Here is a 21,594-nt window from a genome sequence, read left to right on the forward strand (position 1 = left end):
ACAACCTGTGAAAGCCTTCGACAATACTTCTTCGCTTTTGTCTGCTATCTATCAAAAAATTCACACTAGAATTTGGATCCTGTGGATCGATTCCACTAATGGCAATGGTGACGCTTTTTCCTAATGCAAGGAGTATTTCCATTGGAAGAGCCTCTCGTGACAGCCAGACACCTTGAATCATGGAAAGGACCATTTGCAGTACAGATGTGGGGATCCACACTATCAGAAGCCCTTCCCCTGAGTTTAGAGTCACTTGAGACAGGCGAAAGGAACTAGAATCGTAAAATTAGAAAGCTGAAAGCGGCTTAAAAGACCATCCAGACAAACCCCAGCCTGCATCGTGCAGGATGACCTGAAGTATCCCTGACAATCATCCAGCATTCAAGGAGGAAGAACCCACTACATCCCCGAGCAACCAATTCTACCACCAAACTGGCCTCATAGTTATAATTTTTTTCCTAATTTCCCCCCGATATCTCCCCGCCCGTAATTTAAACACATTTTTACGCATCCTGGCCAATACTACCCTAGAAACAAGCTCCCCGCCCTCCTTTAAATTGCAGCCCTCCAAATAATCGATGATTGTCAGACCACTCTTAAGTAATAGTAGCAAGAGTTTTTATTAACAGGTTGGATCCCACAGAATGTTCCTGCTTTTATGTAAGTGGAAACAAGAAAATAATCAGAAGTAGCTAAGTTAACTGGACAGTATCTTGCATTTCTGGTTGTACAAGACACTGTGCACAATGTACTTCAGCAAATGCCCCTCCCTTCATAATGACTTACTTCAATCATGATACACCTTTAAACTGGACTCGGATGATGGTTCTACCCAGCAACAGGGAACACATGAAGCTGCCTTATAATCAGACCATCAAGGCCAGTATTGTCTACTCTGACTGGCAGCAGTTCTCCAGGGTCTCAGGCAGAGGTCTTTTACATCAGCTAGCATGGTGTAGTGGTTAAAAGCCCGATCTGGCTGGGGATTGAGGGCAGGCTAGAAACAAACAAATAAATCACCTACTGCCTGGTCCTTTCAACTGGAGGTGCTGGGGGGGGGGTTTGAACCTGGGACCTTTTACCGAGCCACCTGCTCTCCCCAAATAACGCCAAAACACACGAAGCTGCCTTATATTGAATCTGACCCTTGGTCCATCAAGGTCAGTATTGCCTACTCTGACTGGCAGCGGCTCTCCAGGACTCTTAAGCTGGAGAACTGGGTTCAATTCCCCACCCCTCCACATGAAGCCTGCTGGGTGACCTTGGGCCAGTCACAGTTCTCTCTGAACTCTCAGCCCCACCTACCTCACAAGGTGTCTGTTGTGGGGAGAGGAAGGGAATGTGATTGTAAGCCGCTTTGAGACTCCCAGCAGGGGATAAAAACCTACTCGTTTTCTTCTTCACCACCTGCCTGGTCCTTTTAACTGGTATCACCAGGGACTGAACCTGGTACTTTCAGTATGCAAAGCAGAGGCTGAGTCACAGCCCCTCTTTCCGTATCTTGGCCATTTTTGATTCTGAATGCACTCAGGTTCAGTGGGGGACAAAGCTCAAGGAAATGTATTCCAGCAACGTCACAGTCACGCCTACATTTAAACAAACTTGAAGTTTATTCACTTGTTGAGATTGACAGGACAGGGATGTTACATTCTATACTACAGACAACCATTAAACAAGATGCTAGTTGCGTTTATTCACTTGACAAGGTATCCCAAGTCTCCGACACAAAGACCCATTGCATTCTAGGATGTTTTTGTAAAAAAAAAAAAAAGTTCCTTGCTACATCATCCCTGATATGTCTGAAGACCGTCCCCCCACCAAGGGTCTGCAACTTCAGTCCTCCAACGTGCCCGAAATGAGCTCCCCATCTGGATGCTCAATTTTGCAACCAGCAGCAAAGTGCTAGAAGGCAACAGATGGGTTTTCGCTTGTTCACACGGCGTCAGCTCTGACCACCCTGCACAGAAAAGTGACAAACCACACACACACACACAAAGGCAGTTACTTGAGAAGTGCTTAGGTGCAGCGGAAAACCTTGTTTCATTTTTTTTCCAAGGTGTAAATGCTACAGCTGCTCTGCAATGCAAGAATGACCTCTTATCCCTACTCTACCTACTCTCTCGAGGGGACATCAGCCATACACACACACAGCCGGGAGTGCCTAGAGACGCCCTTCTATATTCAGGACATTTCTCACAACACCACATATTATGAAAAAATAGATTCTTTTTTTTAAAGATACCGCTGGCTGCTAGAAAGATGCCCCATTTTTTCTTTAAAAAGTGGGCTTCCCCCCCTTCCTCCACACTCCCGCTGGGGATAAGAAACTAACTTCTGTTATACAATATAACAAACCTCTTTTTGTATTCAATAAACATGATACACAAAGAAGATAATTACAAAAGGTGCCAGAACAAAAAAACGGAGTGGCCTCTTCAACCAAAGGGTTTCTTCACCACGAGTCTCTCCAAAGGCCCAACGAGCCGGAAGCGAGTTCAGAAGTTCTTGCTGTGCTGCTGGGCGTACCACTGCTGCCTCAGCTTCCGGCTGTCCAGCTCCGAGAGGAGAGCCTGGCGGTACGCTTCGTACAGCTTCACTATCCTCTCCAGTTCCTTCATGAAAAGCAGCTTCAGCATGCCCTGGTAGGTGTCCAGGTCGGCCAGTTGGAAGAGTTCCCACTTCAAGATGTGATCGTACCTGTGAGCGAGAAGCAAGAGGGAAATTATTCATGGAGCGAGCTCGTGGGATGGAGAGGGCCAAGGGTATCCCTGCTGCCGAGCACGTGGGAACAGCCCTGGCGTTTCTAGGGTGCTAACATGCACAATCAGCTCTGTTCATAGAATCATAGAGTTGGAAGGGAATGCCAGGGTCATCTAGTCCAACCCCCTGCACTATGCAGGAAATTCACAACTACATCCCCCCCTCAAACAACCAGTGACCCCTACTACATGCCCAGAAGATGGCCAAGATGCCCTCCCTCTCATCATCTGCCTAAGGTCACAGAATCAGCAATGATGACAGATGACCATCTAGCCTCTACTTAAAAACATCCAGGGAAGCAGCTCACCACCTCCCGGAGAAGCCTGTTCCACTGAGGAACTGCTCTAACAGTTAGAAAGTTCTTCCTAACGTTTAGCTGGAAACTCTTTTGATTTAATTTCAACCCGTTGGTTCGGGTCCAACCTTCTGGGGCAACAGAAAACAACTTGGCACCCTCCTCTATATGACAGCCCTTCAAGTACTTGAAGATGGTTCTCATATCACTTACCACTTAAGAACACAAGAAAAGCCCTGCTGGATGAGACTGGGGCCCATCAAGTCCAGCAGTCTGTTCACACAGTGGCCAACCAGGTGCCTCTAGGAAGCCCCCAAACAAGAAGATTGCAGCAGTATTATCCTGCCTGTGTTCCACAGCACCTAATAGAATAGGCATGCTCCTCTGATCCTTGAGAGAATATGCATGACTAGTAGCCATTTGGACTAGTAGCCATGGATAGCCCAATCCCCTACATATCCAGTCCCCTCATAAAGCCTTCCAAGTTGACAGCCATCACCACATCCAGGAAGCCTTCCAAGTTGACAGCCATCACCACATCCAGCTTGGAGGGCTTTAAGAGGGAAGTGGACATATTCATGGAGGAGAGGGGTATTCATGGCTATTAGTTAGAATGGATACTGGTCATGCTGCATACCTATTCTCTCTAGTATCAGAGAAGCATGCCTATTATTTTGGGTGCGGTGGAACACAGGCAGGATGGTGCTGCTGCAGTCGTCTTGTTTGTGGCTTCCTAAAGACACCTGGCTGGCCACTGTGTGAACAGACTGCTGGACTTGATGGGCCTTGGTCTGATCCAGCAGGGCCTTTCTTATGTTCTTATGTAAGTTCCACAGTTCAACTACGTGTTTTGTGAAGAAGACAAGGTTCAGAGACAAGCTAAGTCATGTCAACAGGCAAGAGATGCTCACTTGACAGGTGCCCTGGCGTAGACCTGCAGCCAGTCTGGAATCTCTGCGGTGTGGTACGGGTTGGCAGGCACGAGGATCGGCTGGCTTCTCTCGCCTTGCTGCGGTTGATAAGACACAGGAGGTGGCTGGTCGTAACGGGGAACACTGCACAGGTCAAGAGAAGAGCCGGTTAGTTCAGCACTCAGTGGCAACAAATACCTTCGTGCAGGGAATGACAAGCTCTTGGAATGTCAGTGGCTTAGGAACCAGACAGCCTGCCTGGCGGTTACAGGCTTGACATAGAACAGGGGTGGGGAACCTTTTTTCTGCCAAGGGCCATTTGGATAGTTATAACATCATTTGCGGGCCATACAAAATTATCAACTTAAAAATTAGCCTGCTATATTTGGTCAAACATTTAGCCAAGAGGAACGACTGGAGACGGCGCCAAATGTCTGCCACATAGAGCGACTCGCTTTTGAAGTCTGCCGTCCCCAGCTGGGCCCAAGAGATTCAGGCAAGGCAGCAAACACAAGATGGAGTGAGCGACAGGCTGCTTGGGGCTTGCAGGCGAAGGAGCTAGGTCAAGTAACGCCCCAATCTGGCACTTTCCCACCCTATGAGTCTTTTGCAGGACTTAGAGGGGAAAGAACCAGAAGGGAGAGGGGGTACCGACCAAGCCCCAAGCAGACAGCTGCCCAGATGACCCCCCCCCACGCAGACAAGCAGGCAGGCATCCAACTGGTGGCACAGGATGGTCTGTTGCACCAGCCGGGTGTAGCTGTCCAGCCGCACGCCAGAGTTGCACCTGCTCTGCATGGTCAGAACCAGATTCTACAGCTGGCTCCTGCTACCTCCGCCTGCAGGGATGAAATGAGGACACACTGGCTAAGAACTCACCCCCGCGCATTCTGGCCCTGCCCCCTTTAATCCCTTCACTGTCGCCACTTCCGCCCCTAGCCCTCTTGTAGTACAGAGGGAATATGTTTCATGGCCCAGATGGGAAAGTGTTAACACAGTTTCTTGGGCGGTCCTAGCAGCTCCATAGCTAATGACTCTTCTGCAAGTGGGAAAGAAGGTTCATTTTCTTGGCAAAACAAACTCACATCTGCCATGAATAGAGACTATTCCTGTTCGTTAGAGACTATTCCTGTTCGTGGGAGGGTGCGGATCGCCAGTCTTAGATCCTTATGAGCTAGAGATCGGACAGGAACCACGAAGGGCCAGACCAAATGATTTCGCGGGCCTTATATGGCCCCCGGGCCTGATATTCCCAGCCCCTGACATAGAATCATAGAGTTGGAAGGGACCGTCAGGGTCATCTAGTCCAACCCCCCGCACAGTGCAGGAAATTTACAACTACCTCCCCCATACACCGCCCCAGTGACCCCTACTCCATGCCCAGAAGATGGCAAAAAAAAAGCCCTCCAGGATCCATGGTCAATCTGGCCTGGAGGAAAATTGCTTCCTGACCCCAAAGTGGCAATCAGCACTACCCTGGGCATGCAAGAAAGAGCCATGAGAGGCAAACACTGACGCAACCCTTCCTGCCCTCCCAATCATGATTTGCCTAAATTCACAGATAGGCAAACAGCATTGCTGACAGATGGCCATCTAGCCTCTGCTTAAAACCTCCGAAGAAGGAGAGCCCACCACCTCCCAAGGAAGTCTGTTCGACTGAGGAACCACTCTGTCAGAAAGTTCTTCCTAATGTCTAGACGGAAACTCTTTTGATTTCTTTTCAACCTGCTGGTTCTGTCCAACCTTCTGGGGCAACAGAAAACAACTCTACACCATCCTCTCTATGGCAGCCCTTTAAATACTTGAAGATGGTTGTCATATCACCATATGTCACTTATAATTAACAGCGGCCATGGATTGGTTTAGACCTCATCACTAGAGACGCTTTTTCCCAGCTCAGACTTCTGCTTCCTGACACTGGCCAGAAACAACACTTGCCAAAGGCGTTTTTGTTAGGCAGTTGAATGTTTTTAGCAGGATATTCTCTGCTAAAGAACATCCCATAACCCTTGAAAGTAGGGTTGCCGGCTCCAGGATGGGAAATTCCTGGAGACTTGAGGGGCAGAGCCTGGGGAGAATAGAGTTTGGAAAGAGGAGGGACCTCAGCAAGGATGTGATGTCACAGAGTCCACCCTCTGAAGCTGCCATTTTCTCCAGGGGAACTGGTCTCTCTGTCATCTGAAGATCAGTTGTAATTCTGGGAGGTCTCCAGGCCCCGCCTGGAGGTTGGCAACTCCACTTGCAAGACTCCTGTTTGAAATAATGTCTTACAAAAGTTTCTGAAAGACTCTGATCTTTCTTCAGTGCTCTGGAGTCCCAGCATTGGCAAGTCCTTAAAAGGCGCCAGGATGGTACCAAATGATCCATGGGAACCATTTCTTGCAACAGCAGTTAGACAGTTAGACTTGGGTTATGTTTTTTCTTTAGGTTTCATTGACAATTTAATTGGTGCCATCCCCTTTCTATTGCTGGAGAGTTGCAAAACTACAAGCATGAATGGAATTCCCTGACTGGAACATGGACACCCCCCCCCCAAAAAAAAGACCTTTGATATGCTTGTGCAGTTTTGGGACAAGACACACCAGCCCCCACCACCACGATCAAGGTGGTTATGATAGCAAACAAAACTGCAAAACCCTGACATACCAGAAGGCACAGGAAGAGGGGAATACATCTGAGATGTACAGGATCTACAGAAGTCAGTGTGGGCAGATGGCAAACTCTCACTGATGCTTGGACTGGTAGCTTTTTGTTCATCTGCTGCTACTTTTCATGCCTACTCAGTACCCCAGAGATTTTGGAAAAAATGCAGGTTCTTAGTATCAAGTACTTGAAGGGCTGTCATATGGAGGATGGTGCAGAGTTGTTTTGTGTTTTGCCCCAGAAGTTCGGACCAGAACCAACGGGTTGAAATTGAATCAAAAGTTTCCGGCTAGACAGTAGGAGGAATTTTCTAACAGTCAGAGCGGTTCCTCAGAGGAACAGGCTTCCGCGGGAGGTGGCAACAGGTCCTTCCCTGGAGGTTTTTAAGCAGAGACTAGACTGGCCTCTTTCAGCAATGCTGATTCTATGACCTTAAGCAGACGATGAGAGGGAGGCCATCTTGGCCATCTTCTGGGCATGGAGTAGGGGTCACTGGGGGTGTGGGGGGAGGGAGGTAGTTGTGAATTTCCTGCATTGTGCAGGGGGTTGGACTAGATGACCCTGGCAGTCCCTTCCAACTCTATGATTCTATGAAAATGCTTACTGCTGTTCAATGTCATTGGGTTGGCTCTACCACACGTCTAAAATTGTGCTCTATAGTCAATATACACCCTGACCCAGATGGACCAGGGTAGCCCAATCTTGTCAAATCTCAGAAGCTAAGCAGGGCTGGCCCTGGTTAGTACTTGGATGATAGACCACCAAGGAAGTCCAGGGTTGCTACGCAGAGGAAGGCAATGACCAACCACCTCTGAATGTCTCTTCCCTTGAAAACCGGTGGCGTCACCATAGGTTGGCTATGGCTTGACAGCACTCGACAAACACACACAGTCAAGAGAGTGAGGAAGCTCTTGCCAGCTGTCAACCTGTCCTTCAAAGGAAAGACGTTCTGCATGCACACCAGATATAAACGCACCAGACAGGTTTGAACAGTGCCCTGGTGCTTTATCTTAGCCAGCATGTTGTAGTGGTTGGACTGCTGGACTAGGATCTGACAGACACAGGTCCAAACTCTGCTGTAGAAGCTTGCCATATGACCCCACAGGGCTGTTGGGGATAAAATGAAGGAGGGGAGAATGTTGTAAGCTAATTTGGGTCTCCACTGGGGAGAAATTAAGTGACATCAATACATCTATGTACGCACCAGGTTCTGCCGACTTTCTCTACCACTTAAGGGAGAATCAAACCGGCTTACAATCACCTTCCCTCCCTCTCCCCACAACAGACATCCTGTGAGGTAGGTGGGGCTGAGAGAGTTCAGAAAGCTGTGACCAGCCCAAGGTCACCCAGCTGGCTTCCTGTGTAGGAGTGGGGAAACAAATCCAATTCACCAGATTAGAGTCCTCCGCTCATGTGGAGGAGTGGGGGAATCAAACCCAGTTCTCCAGATCAGAGTCCACCACTCCAAACCACTGCTCTTAACCACTACACCACACGGGGAACAGGCTGCCATACTGGTACACCAAATGCATCTTTACATCTGCCAATTTAGGGCTGTGCCTAAGTTGTAGAAAACAGAGGATTCCATCTGACAATGGCTGTATGCCCTTCTGCGTAGAAGCACAGAGCAAACGCTCAGTTTAAACAGCACGCTGCCTTCCCTCCTGAGGAAACTGACATTCGCAATGACTTCGTTCTGTTTGTCAGAAACCAATCCGGTTCCTCCAGAAACAAAACAGAAAATCAATTATTTGCCTTGCTACACACACACGAACAACCTACCTGGGGGCACAGGGGTGTTTGTACTGTGCTCTCTTATTGATGTGGTCAACGTAGTAGACTCCGAACTCGGCTGACTCCACGCGCTCCCATCCCGGAGGCAGCCCCTCGCGCTCGAGGGGATGGCTCCAGTGCGTCGTGTTAGTGTTGTGGTCTATGTAGTATTTTCTTCCTCTAAGTGTCCAGTCCACTGACCAGCCGGGAGGGAGGGGCAAGTCTTCTGAACTGTGGTTGGTCAGGTTTCCTAATGATGTAGCAGCTATCCTTCCAATGCCTGTGAAAAGCCAAGCGAGGGATCAGCAATGCAAACAACCTTGCTGCAGAAGTTACACACTACCCTCATGCGGAGCTGCCTTACACTGAATCAGACCCTCGGTCTGTCAAAGTAAGCACTATCCACTCAGACCAGCAGTGGTTTTCCAGACTCTCAAATGAAGGTCCTTAACATCACTTCCTGCCTGGTCTGATAACTGGAGATGCCGGGAATTGAACCTGGGACCTTCTGCATGTCAAGCAGAAGCTCTACCACTGAGCCACAGCCCCTCTCAAAAAAGCAGCATTTCTACAATTTGAGGAAGCTCAGGGGCTTCCACTCAACAGCCTTCCTGCTTAGCAGTTGCATTTGTGCTTTATACAGTATGTTGTCCTCCCCCCTTTACAAAACAATAAAGCTTTCACCTGTTAAAGGTAAAGGTAGTCCCTTGGTGCAAGCACTGGGTCATTACTGACCTATGGGGTGACACCACATCCCGACTTTACTAGGCAGACTATGTTTTCGGGGTGATTTGCCATTATCCCCAGTCATTTACACTTTACCCCCAGCCAGCTGAGTACTCATTTTACCGACCTCGGAAGGATGGAAGGCTGAGTCAACCTCAAGCCGGCTGCCTGAAACCAACTTCCGTTGGGATCGAACTCAGGTTGTGAGCTGAGCTTGGACTGCAGTACTGCAGCTTCCCACTCTGCGCCATGGGGCTCCTCCTTCACCTGTTATCTGGCATTTATTTTCCTTTTTTGGTTTGCTGCCACGTTGCTAGGTTAGCCCTATTTTTTCTTTCACTTTTGCTTTAGATGTCATCCTCCTCACACCATTTTCACTCACCAAGAGTATATTTTCCTTGGTCAGTAGAGGGATGGCGGGGTGGTGGTGGCTAGTACTGTGCTCTTCAACCTTTCCTGAACTGGGACCCACTGAGCTGCAAGCATGTGATAAGAACACATGAAGCTGTAGTGATTAAGAGCGGTGGTTTGGAGCGGTGGACTCTGATCTAGAGAACCGGGTTTGATTCCCCACTCCTCCACATGAGCAGCGGAGGCTAATCTGGTGAACTGAATTTGTTTCCCTGCTCCTACACATGAAGCCTGTTGGGTGATCTTGGGCTAGTCACAGCTCTCTCAGCCCCACCTTCCTCACAGGGTGTCTGTTGTGGGGAGGGGAAGAGAAGGTGATTGTAAGCCGGTTTGATTCTTCCTTAAGTGGTAGAGAAAGTCGGCATATAAAAACTAACTCTTCTTCTGCTGAGTCAGACCACTGGTCTTACTGAGGTGGAAGCTGCCTGCTCTGCCTGGCAGCAGATCTCCAGAAATCGTTTACACCATCCCACTACCTGATCCGCTAGCGATACCCTGGGACCTTCTGCATGCAAAGCCAGCACTTTACTACAGAGGTTTCACACACCTCGTGACATCAGAGCCATGTGACAGGAAGAGTGTGAGCCAGAGTCACTAGTGATCTCACTGGTGTGAGGGCCAGGATCATGGGCGGCAGACTAAAAGAGCTGGGGGCAGGAAACACAAACCATAGTGAGCCACGAGCCACAGAGGAATTTTTTTCCAACCATGGAGTGACCTAATGTTGATTTTTCATGTCAGAAAAACATCTCCAAGAAAGAACCACCCCTGACAACTGCACATGCAGAATTGAGGAGTATGCATGCCTCCAAAACTCCAGGACATTTTGAAACTTTTAGAGCAGAAGACGACTGGATTGGGTTTCCAATTTCTCTTGATTAATCTGTGGCAAGAACAGTATGAAGAACAAAGCTATTTCCCCCCCCCCCGAAGAGGGGAGGGGCTGTGGGTCAGCGCAGAGCATCTGCTTGGCATGCAAAAGGTCCCAGGTTCAATCCCCGGCATCTCCAGTTAAAGGGACTAGGCAAGTAGGTGATGTGAAAGACCTCTGCCTGAGACCATGGAGAGCTGCTGCCGGTCTGAGTAGACAATATTGACTTTGATGGCCCGAGAGTCTGATTCAGTATAAGGCAGTTTCGTGTGTTCATGTGAGTCCTTTAGTGTTACTGGGAACATCTAAGCTTAGATGGGCAAGGTAGAACTGGATTCTGGGGGCCCTTAGTAGCTAAGTGCCTGACTTGGAGTGTGCTGAAATTTCCCGGCCCTTTCCCATTGCTTCATGCATCTGCCTCTATTAGGAAGTATCCTTTCGTACATAACTGCTTCAGCCATTGTTCAGCTGTCTCCATCCTCTCAAGACCACAAGCTCCCTTTTAGCACAGTGGGGGCTCTCTGTGTTCCAGATCAGGTTTCTGTGGCCTAAGTCGGTCATCCTGAGAAGTTTCCTTTGTACTCAACAGACCAAGCGGCAGTCGCTGAAGCGGAATATTGAAGCCCCTCGCATTTAATAGTGGGTCTACAGGGATGCCTGCAACTGCAACATTATTTGCGGCTTGGATTTCCCCTTCTGCTATAATGTAATGTTGTCATGCGCTGGTTAAGAAGCAAGCAGCCAACCCGGCAACTTCCATTTCTGTAGGAAGGCCAACTGTGCTCCCGCTACTGAGAAATGCAAGGAGCCGTGCCCTGCTCACTCTACTGAAAAGATCTCTTCCTGGGGATGACCCCCTCCCCAGGTGGGAGGGATGGTGCTGCCTAACACGCGCTACTGTGAACCTGATCCATTCTCTGAGGAAAAATCTATCTAAAATTGTTTTCTATTTAAGAAGAAGAAAAAGAAGAGTTGGTTTTTATATGCCGACTTTCTCTACCACTTAAGGGAGAATCAAACCAGCTTACAATCTCCTTCCCCTCCCCACAACACACACCCTGTGAGGTGGGTGGGGCTGAGAGAGCTCTAAGAGAGCTGTGATTAGCCCAAGGTCACCCAGCTGGCTTTGTGTGTAAGCAGGGAAACAACCCTGGTTCACCAGATTAGCTGCCACCGCTCATGTGGAGGCGTGGGGAATCTAACCCAGTTCTCCAGATCAGAGTCCACCACTCTAACCACTACACCATGCTGTAAGGTACTTATAACCCATGGTATATATGATCTTTGGTAGTTGCAGGATGGTGTACCCCTTTTAGCATAATCCTCCTCTGGAATCAAACTCGCTTCTCCAGATTAGAGTCCACAGCTCCAAACCACCACTCTTAACCACTACACCACAGTATAGAAGATTATAGTCCAAAGGTTATTAATCACGAAATAAGGATTAGTTTTTAATTGTGTAGCATGAGGCTTCATATTCATGAAATATTTAAAATTTTTGGTAAATGAATCCCATTAACCCATTCACAATGTCATGCTCTTCCAGAGGTTTCTGTATTTTGGGCAGTTTTTCTATTACAGATGTTTGGTTTTGCAGTTCTCAGAACTGTGAATTTGTGCCTGCAGAGATAACATGCCTCTTCTTCATGGCAAAAATGTTATAAAATAAACATACACCATTGAGAAAAAGACCTTGATCCCCACTGTTTCTTTGCAAATTATAAAGTGCTAAGTTTCAAGAAGTTCAATGAACAGAATATTATTTGGAGTGGAATAGATCTGCACAAGGAACTAAGTGTGAGGAGGGAGGGGCAAACCTTTTGAGCAGAATACTCCACAAGTCTTGGGATCTTTGTGTGTATTGCCTGAGGTTGATCATATTATTCTCTCCCTGGAGGAGAAAACCTTTTATGGCAGCAGGCCATAAAAGAGACCCAGTTTGGGAATATTTTAATGAAGTTCCTCTACCTATGGGTAAAACAGGCATGTGTGCAAAACGCAAACACTGCAACAAAGAAATGCAAGGCCTGGTGGCCTGAATGAAACAACAACAGAAGTGCTGTTAATGTAGAAAACCATGATTTAAATATAGCCTTACTGACCAGTGACTTAAATCGTGAAAATCTAGTCTTACTGACTAGTGGCTTAAATCGTGATTTAAACCGATTTAAATCAAATCCACCCTGGTAGTATCCAATCTATGGCCAGTGGATCTTTGCCAGCTTTCCCATCATGGGAACCAAATGGAGCAACTGCCACACTTACAGGGGGAGAAGGGCAAAGTTGCCCTTTCCTTCCTCATTGGCCAGCAGACCTCCACAGACAGAAGAGGAAGGAGAAGACAACTGGCTGGTTTGGGACCAGCATACCTGAAGGACAGCCACTCCCTTATGAACCCACCAGCCCTCTATAGTCAGCTTTGGAGGCTTTGCTTTGGGGGCCCCCACCTTCTGAGATTAGGGAGAGGGCCTTCTCGGACGTGGCACCAAAACATGGGAGCTCTCGCCCCAGGGAGATTCATCCTTCCCTTTCAGTTGCCATCTTCTAGAGGCCAAGCCCTATGAGGAAAGGCTGAGGGAGTTGGGAATGTTCAGTCTGGAGAAGAGGAGGTTGAAGGGGGACATGATTGCTCTCTTTAAGTATTTGAAGGGCTGTCACTTAGAGGAGGGCAGGGAGCTATTCCTGTTGGCAGCAGCGGGTAGGACTCGCAATAATGGGTTTAAATTGCGGGCGGAAAGGTACCGGCTGAATATTAGGGGGGAAATTTTTACAGTAAGAGTTGTTCAAAAGTGGAATCAGCTACCTAGGGAGGTGGTGAGCTCCCCCTCACTGGCAGTCTTTAAGCAGAGGCTGGACAAGCACTTGTCAGGGATGCTCTAGGCTGATCACGCATTGAGCAGGGGGTTGGACTAGATGGCTTGGATGGCCCCTTCCAACTCTATGACTCTGCCAGAGGGTCAAGGTGCTTTTATTTTGTTTGGCATTCTCTCAGTGATCCCTCCTTCCAGAAATTTTTTTGTTATTTTTATGTCTTTGTATGTATTTTTAGCTCTGATTTAATTATGTGGGGGGGTGGGGTAGTTTTAAAATGCGGTTTTATTATGCATGTTAGCTGCTTTGGGAGCCCTTGTGAGGGCAGAAAGGCAGGATATAAATGTTGTAAATAAATAAAAATAAACTGCATTTCCCTTCCCCCACCGCTGCAGCTTGCCCGCCACCCAAGCACGTGTGAGTATTAATCCATGCAGGTGCTGTGACCCCAGGAATCTACTGAGGTTGAAAGGGACTACAGGACAGAATGTAATGAAGCAGCATGTTCGTTCCATTGTTGACAGTTAGGATGCAATCCTGTACATTAAATAGCATTCCTTGAACAAACCACAAAGAAAAGACTGTACAGTGAAATATTTAATCTGTCACAGTGCCCAGCAGCCGTTCACTCTCTGGAACTCAGCCTTCCTTCTAAAATGCCGCCCAATGCAACATGAGCATTTATGTCAAACAGTTTCCTGCTTAAGGACAGGAACCCCCTGAAGTCTTGACATTCTTGCCTGCAGATTTATATTTTCTCTCCGTTATCTGCAACAGATGACTAACTTGACTGCAAAGTATTTCACAAGAAGCACATTGGGGAAATGGCTCTGTACGCATCTATGTATTTACATTGCAACACCACTGCATTTTGAAAAAGCTTAGCATTTTTATAATATCTAGCAGCACAGAGATTACGCATTGTCTAGTGCGCTCCCATGTGCAAACACAAGAAAGCCGCATGAAACAGTGAAACCTGGAACGCTGTCACACCCTAGACCAGTCACATTGCTGAGACAAACATCTTCTCTATCTATTATCTATCCAGCCACTCACAGTTTCCTTTTGTCCTTCTCCCTCCAAGTAGCTGAGGGCAGTTCCCCTCCCCATGGGTATCTTCTTGTGCTTGTCAGAGGACAAAAGGTGCCCCCCTGGCTCTTCAAGGCAAGCACAAGATTGCCCACCTGTCAGGTACCATGTGACATTTCCAAGCCAACAAACCATTCCCCCCCCCCAACACATAGATATGTTCTAGAAACACAGAAACAGGGTTGGGAGACCTCCAAGGTCATCTGGTCCACCCCCTGCACAACGCAGGAAATTCACAACTATCTCCCTCCCACACCACCAGTGACCCCTGCTCCATGCCAAGAAGATGGCAAAAAAAAAACCCTCTAGGTTTTTGCCCTTTCCCTTCTGCTCCAGACAACCTAGAGAGAGCCAGTGTGGTATAGTGGTTAAGAGCGGTGGTTTGAAGTGGTGGAGTGTGATCTGGAGAACCGGGTTTGATTCCCCACTCCTCCACATGAGCAGCAGAGGCTAATCTGGTGAACTGGATTTGTTCCCCTGCTCCTACACACGAAGCCAGCTGGGTGACCTTGGGCTAGTCACAGCTCTCTTAGAGCTCTCTCAGCTCCGCCTACATCACAGGGTGTCTGTTGTGGGGAGGGGAAGGGCAGGTGATTGTAAGCCGGTCTGAGTCTCCCTTAATTGGTAGAGAAAGTTGGCATAGAAAAACCAACTCTTCTTCTTCTACAGAGATGCAGTTGCACCACAGGAGGGCAAAATGCACTTTTCTGATAACCATCCCATTGCCACCATTTTGCCTCAAACTGGTAGGTCAGAGTAAGGGCCCCCCTGCTCCCATCCGAGCCGGCTCCCTTCCACTTGAGACTGTGCTAAATAGACCAAAGGCCTGACTCAGCACAAGGCAACTCTGCACCTTTGTATGGACTACGTAAACAAGGAAAAGGTGGTGTCCAAACCTAACTTTACTATCATGACCGGTAGATGATTTGGAACTGCAAATGCTGAATAATAAGCCCAACACTACTCACCTGAAGTGTGTCTTCCCTGATTCTGCGACATCCTTTGGAAGAGGTCATTGTTCTGTTCATAGTATCGGTACTCCTCCGGCACAGGATCTCCCAGCGGGTGCCGCCTCTGACCGTTATAGAAAGGGTCATAATAATAACGGGATCCAGCATCTCCATTTTCTGTGACCAAGTTGGCTTCTGCCAAAAAGGGCTGGGAAGACGAGCCATATTCTCGTGAGACCTCAGCCCTGGCAAGAAAGGAAGGGGCAGAGAGCCGGTTGCTTTCCCGCCTCATTATCTCGTGGGGCGGCCTTTGCACCGGAGTCCTAAGGAAGCTCTGGTTCCTGGAAATCGCTCCATCCCCACCCGCGGGGTAGGCAGAAGGGCTTGGGTCCGGAAGGCAGATATCCGTGCGTCTTGGAATGGTTGGACCATGACGGATGAAAGAAGGCATAAGATCTGCAACGGAGGACAGCACTCAGAACAAATACAAGGGGCATTTCAAAAGTCTCAGTATATACCCTATTTCTTTGATTTAATGTTGTCACAAATGCCCCTTTCCAGAAGGCTACTCAGGCTGGGACCTAGGAAGCCGCCCGACTATACAGTTACCTTTGCTTGTCAACCTTAGTCCACCAGAAAAGAATCCATTAATAGGATCATTCTCCCCACAAGAGAATGTAAGAAAAACCATACTGGACCAGCCCAAGGCCCACCAAGTCCAGCGGTCCACTCCCCTCTTAAAGCCTTCCAAGTTGGCAGCCATCACCAGATCCTGGGGCAGGGAGTTCCACAATTCAACAACGATGTCTGTGACGACATTACATGACTGGAAGGACAAGCACACATTACTTTGAAAAAGCCTAAATAACCACTGTGCATCATAGAGCGATCTCAAAAAGAATGGATAGAATAGTTAAGCTCTGTTTCAAGCACCCGAAGTGGCACTTGTACAATATGCCCAACTACCCTCCTGGCAAAAGCACTACAACCGAAGACCACAATCCTGAGCACCCTTACAAGTATTAACATCCCCCCCTTTTCTATCTTCACATACAGGAGGAACAAAGGCCAGGCCAATGTACAGGACAGCCACGAAAGGAAGGCAAACCAGCCCATTGCCACTGTTCTGCCTTACCCAAATGCATTGATGATACGCATTAAGGGAGCCCTTAAGGAATATTTCAAGGGTTACACGTAGGAAGTTTGTGGGATGGCCAGAAACAGAACATATACTTTGATGCATGCATAATCATGGTTTAGCTAAAATCTAGCTAGTTATAGCAGAAGAAAAGCTCATTCTAAAAAGTCTTTTTTTTTAAGTGTACATGTTCGGCTTAAAACTGCTGCAGCCTGAGACTGTACAGTTGCATGAGGATATCACTGTATCTGTAACTGTAAATACAGGTTGAATATTCCCCTAACTGGACATTCAAAAACTGGACTGTCCCAGAAACCGGACGTTTTGAGCCGACATGCAGGCAGATCCACCCCGTCTACCCTCTCCTGACTTAGGAGAAGGTGGGTGATGTTGATCTGAATTTGGAGAGGTCAGGTGGCATGGATCTGAGCCAGGTCCATGCTGCCTGCCCTCTCCAGGCTTCAGCCATGGGAACCTACCTACTTGCCAGAGATGTGAAGAGAGACGGCTGGCCAGAGGGAGAAAGTGCAGCCACCAGACACCCCCCCACACACACACACACACCCGCAGCGCTCTGGGAAAAGAAGAGACTGGAAGGAGCAAAAAGGATGGGGAAGGGTGGAGCTATAAGGACGGGAGGGAGCTGGGGGAGACATTAAAAAAACAAAAACCAGAAAGATCCAAACTACGAAACACTTTTGGTCCCAATCATTCCAGTTAAGGGATACTCTACCTGTATTGGTTATAGGTTTTTTAAAAATGCCCATCATGGCTGGCCCAGGCTAGCCTGAACTTATCAGATCTTAGAAGCTAAGCAGGGTCAGCCCTGGTTAGTACTTGGCTGGGAGACCACCAAGGAAATCCAGGGTCGCTATGAATAGGTAATTAATAGGGTCGTCATGTCGGAAGCAACTTGATGGCATCTGAAACCCACACACACACACACACACACACACACACAGTGCCCAGAAGATGCCCCCCTCCCATGAACTGCCCAAGTTCATAGAATCAGCATTGCTGACAGATGGCCAACTAGCCTCTGCTTAAAAACCTTCAGGGAAGGAGAGCTTACCACCTCCCGAGGAAGCCTGTTCCACTGAGGAAGCGCTCTGATAGAAAATTCTTCCTAATGTCTAGATGGAAATTTAATTTTAACCCATTGGTTCTGGTCCGACCTTCTGGGGCAACAGAAAACAACTCGGCACCATCCTCTATATGACAGCCCTTCAAGTACTTGAAGATGGTTAGCATATCACCTCTCAGTCTTCTCCTCTTCAGGCTAAACATCCCCAGCTCCTTCAACCTTTCCTCATATGACTTGGTCTTCAGACCCCTCACCATCTTTGTTGCCCTCCTCTGGACACGTTCCAGCTTGTCTACATCTTTCTTAAATTGTGGTGGCCAAAACTGAACACAGTACTCTAGGTGAGGTCTAACCAGAGCAAAGTAAAGCAATACCATCACTTCACGTGATCTAGACACTATACTTCTGTTAATGCAGCCCAAAATCACATTTGCCTTTTTAGCTACCGCATCACACTGGTGACTCATGTTCAGTGTTTGGTCTACTAAGACCCCTAGATCCTTTTCACACACACTACTGCTCAGACAAGTCCCCCCATCTTATAATTATGCATTTGATTTTTCCTAGCTAAATGCAGAACTTTACATTTATCTCTGTTGAAATGCACTTTATTGATTTTAGTTCTCTGGGGAGGGGGACATAACTCCCTCCAGGCCTAGCCCTGAACAAGGATGCAGGAGCCAGAGGCAGCAACAGAGAGAATATGGAAGAAGAGTTGGTTTTTATATGACAACTTTCACTACCTTTTAAGAAGAATCAAGCTGGCTTACAATCTCCTTCTCTTCCTCTCCCCACAACAGACACCTTGTGAGCTAGTTGGGGCTGAGAGTTCGGAGAGAACAGTGACTAGCCCAAGGTCACCCAGCAGGCTTAATGTGGAGGACTGGGGAAATCAACTCTGGTTCACCAGATTAGAATCTGCTGCTCATGTGGAGTAGTGGGGAATCTAACCCGGTTCTCCAGATCGGCGTCCACTGTGCTTAACCACTACATCCAGGAGTGCAGCTGAAGTCTCGGCATGAGGCAAGAAAGGAAGAGGACGAGCAGTAACTTATTTATAAAGCAGTGTTTTATTTCTGGTTTTAGCTGGGGGTGTTTTAACTATTACTGCAAGCTGCATTGAACCCTGAAGCGTGATGTAAACATTTTAATGTAATGTAAAATAAGGCTGCCTGGTGCACACATTCCCACAAGCCTTTTCCAAGCCTGACTCCCGATTCTTCAGAAGTAAGCCCTACTCTTTTCAGGGGGACTTGCTCCCAGATAAACCTGCCCAGAGGAAGTGACTTTTTAAAAAATTATGAGAAGACCAGAGTCACTGGAAAAGACAATCATGCTAGGAAAAATGGAAGGCAGCAGGAGAAGAGGAAGACCCAACAAGAGATGGACTGACTCAATAAAGGAAGCCACGACCCTCAGTTTGCAAGACCTGAGCAAGGCTGTTAAGGATAGGATGTTTGGGAGGATATTGATCCATAGGGTCGCCATGAGTCAGAAGCGACTTGACGGCACTTAACACACACATACATAGAATGCGACAATGCAGCATCTAACAGTAAGCATCTTTTAAGAGGGGAAAGATTTGGGGTTTGCCATTTTGTAAGCGGTCATGAACTACAGCAAAGGTGGGATGTGAATGTTTTAAGAAAACAAATGAAAGAATTTCTGGCGCCCCCCCCCCCACGTTTTCACCCCAGCCTACCTCACAAGGTTGTTTTTGAAGGTAAAAGAAAGCGGGCCCCGCCCCCTCCAATCTGCAGCCAGCGCGGAGCCAGAGCCCCCCTTTGCAGAGGTCTTGTTTTCAGGGCTGCTCCAAAAACTGCCGCTTTCTCATTGATTGATGACTTTAACAAGACACGGCAACCGCTTTATGACAAATACAAACTCAACTAGTCCGTTTAATTTACGGATCACTGACAGTCAACACTATTATAATGGAGTTATGAAGTGAATGATAACATAGGTTAGACACGTGGTTGTTTTTTCTATGTGTGTATGAAAATAGTGATTTAAAGGTAATAGGTAATGATATGACTTAACAATAAAGATCGCAGAATATTCTCCCCGTATTGTCATCCTTTCTTAGGAGATCGGAAGAAGCTAAAGTTTCCCTTCTCTTAGCAGACTCCTCTTGGGAGATAACTACTCAGATAGACAAATTTTGCCTCTAGTCTAGTGGGATTCGTAAACGGCCAATTGAAAAACTTTCCCCATGGAAGATTTCTCCTCCCCTTCTTCCTCAAATCATCCCTCCAAGGATCATCAACTTTTATTATTTTATTATTTTAACCTAACTTATTTTTATTCAGAGCCAGAATCATCAACTTTTATTATTTTAACCTAACTTATTTTTATTCAGAGCTGATACTGCACCGGAATAAAACTTGACTGATATATGCGCATGAAAACAGCGATTTAAAGAGAACAGGTAACGATATGACTTAACAATTAAAGTTTGGTTTGGAAGAAATAAGTATTCGGGAATCCCGGGGCTTGACTTAAAAGTGCGGTTGTACTTAAGAGAGGTTGGATTAAGAGTGCACTGTAGAGGCAGCAAGCGCGATGCGTTTGTTAAATTGACTCCCCCCCCCTCTCTTTTGTTCTGTGCCCCATACGTTACAAATAATATTTAATTTTTAAAAAAAAAAAACTGTCGTTTTCTCTCAACCGCCCCCCCCCTCAGGCCTCCCTCCCCCCCACACAGGCCTCCCTCCCCGCGCGGGACTCACTGCGGAGCAGCGGGCTGGTCTCCTTGATCACGTACTTGCCCTGCACCTCGCCCGGTTTGGAGAGCTCGGCGCGCGTCTTCTTCCGGGACAGCATCACACCCCCCCCCGCCCCCGTCAGCCCCGCCGCCGCCCCCCTCTCCCTCTCCCTCCGGGCTCCATGGGCCGGGCGCGCTCCCCCCTCCGCCTCTCCCTTCCCCTCAGGGGCGGGCGCGAGGCGCGCGCCCGTCACCTCCTCCTCCTCCTCCTCCGCGCCCCCTCCCCAGCAGCGCCTCCCGGCACGCGCGGCCCCGCCAGCGACGCGCCGACTCAACTTCTCCGCCCCGCCGCCGACGCCCACGGCCGACGCTGGTTGGCTGAGGAGCCCGCCGCGGGGCATGATGGGGGGGGCTAGCGAGAGGGGAAGGGCGGAGCGGGCGCGCTCCGAGGGGGATGGAGGGGTTCCTCCACAGCGCCACCCTGCGGGCGGGAGGGAAAGCTTCGCGTCCTCTCGCGCTCTCTCTCGCGCGCCCCCTCTCGGTCGGGGATGGAACGTCGGAGGTCGCGGGGTTCGAGGGCGGTCGGACGAGGAGGGGGGGGCGTGGCGGACTGTCCCACCTCTGGACTCGGGGGCGGGGTAATAATAACTTGGGACATTTCATTTATTCCCTTTTATTTATGTTTCGGTTCCTTGCCCGCCCTCCCCAGCCGAGGCCAAGCTCAGGGCGGGTCACATCATTTCAAATGTATATCAGCCATCAAAACTAATAAAACAATAACAGTTTGAGTTTTTTTAAAAAAGCCCAACAACAGGCAAGACTCTTATTCACTTTATTTATCGACTTCGTTTATATACCCCAACTTTCCCCCAATAGGGACCCAATGAGGCTTATCTCATTCTCCTGTCCTCCATTTTATCCTCACAACAACCCTGTGAGGTAGGTTAGGTTGAGAGTGTGTGACTGGCCCAAGGTTACCCAGTGAGCTCAGTGGTAGAGCATCTGCTTGGCACGCAGAAGGTCCCAGGTTCAATCCCCAGCATCTCCAGTTAAAGGGCCTAGGCAAGGAGGTGATGTGAAAGACCCTTTTCTGCCTGAGACCCTGGAGAGCTGCCACCGGTCTGAGTAGACAATACTGACTTTGATGGACCGAGGGTCCGATTCAATATAAGGCAGCTTCATGTGTTCACGGCTTGACACGTGTTCATGTATTCAAAGTGAGAATTTGGACTACTTGGATCTCCCAGATCTCCTTTCTCTCTTGATACATACACATGCATTTGTGCATATATGTGTGCTTTGGAAAAGTTTTTAGATTTTTCTACATACCTAAAGGTTGCCCCAAGTTTGCGGATGCAGCCAGGTTGAGAATTAGATATGCAGATGAGGTTGGAGCAACAAGTGATTAAAATGTAGAATTCACTGCCA

At 48.3% G+C, this 21,594-nt stretch overlaps 1 protein-coding gene and 1 non-coding gene across 3 annotated transcripts; both read right to left on the reverse strand.

Annotated features, from left to right (window-relative positions):
* Positions 1-2,473: 2,473 nt before the first annotated feature.
* Positions 2,474-20,304, reverse strand: SAV1 (salvador family WW domain containing protein 1). Of its 2 annotated transcripts, none has more exons than XM_056852084.1 (5): positions 20,227-20,304; positions 15,259-15,696; positions 8,392-8,662; positions 3,967-4,110; positions 2,474-2,697 (listed from the first exon to the last, which is right to left on the reverse strand). In XM_056852084.1, exons 2-5 carry the CDS (start codon positions 15,689-15,691, stop codon positions 2,496-2,498), a joined length of 1,050 nt encoding a protein of 349 aa, XP_056708062.1. In that variant the 5' UTR covers positions 15,692-15,696; positions 20,227-20,304; the 3' UTR covers positions 2,474-2,495. The 2 variants fall into 2 exon arrangements, with proteins under 2 accessions (XP_056708062.1, XP_056708061.1); XM_056852083.1 differs by having other exon boundaries at positions 20,192-20,298.
* TRNAV-GAC (transfer RNA valine (anticodon GAC)) lies at positions 8,860-8,931 on the reverse strand. The gene has a single exon. It is a non-coding gene; the product is annotated as a tRNA-Val (tRNA).
* Positions 20,305-21,594: the final 1,290 nt, after the last annotated feature.

Source organism: Euleptes europaea, chromosome 6 (genome assembly GCF_029931775.1).
Source record: "Euleptes europaea isolate rEulEur1 chromosome 6, rEulEur1.hap1, whole genome shotgun sequence".
Lineage (NCBI taxonomy): Eukaryota > Metazoa > Chordata > Lepidosauria > Squamata > Sphaerodactylidae > Euleptes > Euleptes europaea.

What these genes read in the sequence shown, in the direction of transcription:
- SAV1 (XM_056852083.1), bottom strand. Translation starts at nt 20,285, where the DNA reads ATGCTGTCCCGGAAGAAGACGCGCGCCGAGCTCTCCAAACCGGGCGAG. An exon ending in GACCAGCCCGCTGCTCCGCA is followed by an intron (nt 15,697 to 20,191) that starts GTGAGTCCCGCG and finishes CCTCCGTTGCAG; the next exon opens with ATCTTATGCCTTCTTTCATC. An exon ending in TCAGGGAAGACACACTTCAG is followed by an intron (nt 8,663 to 15,258) that starts GTGAGTAGTGTT and finishes GGCTTTTCACAG; the next exon opens with GCATTGGAAGGATAGCTGCT.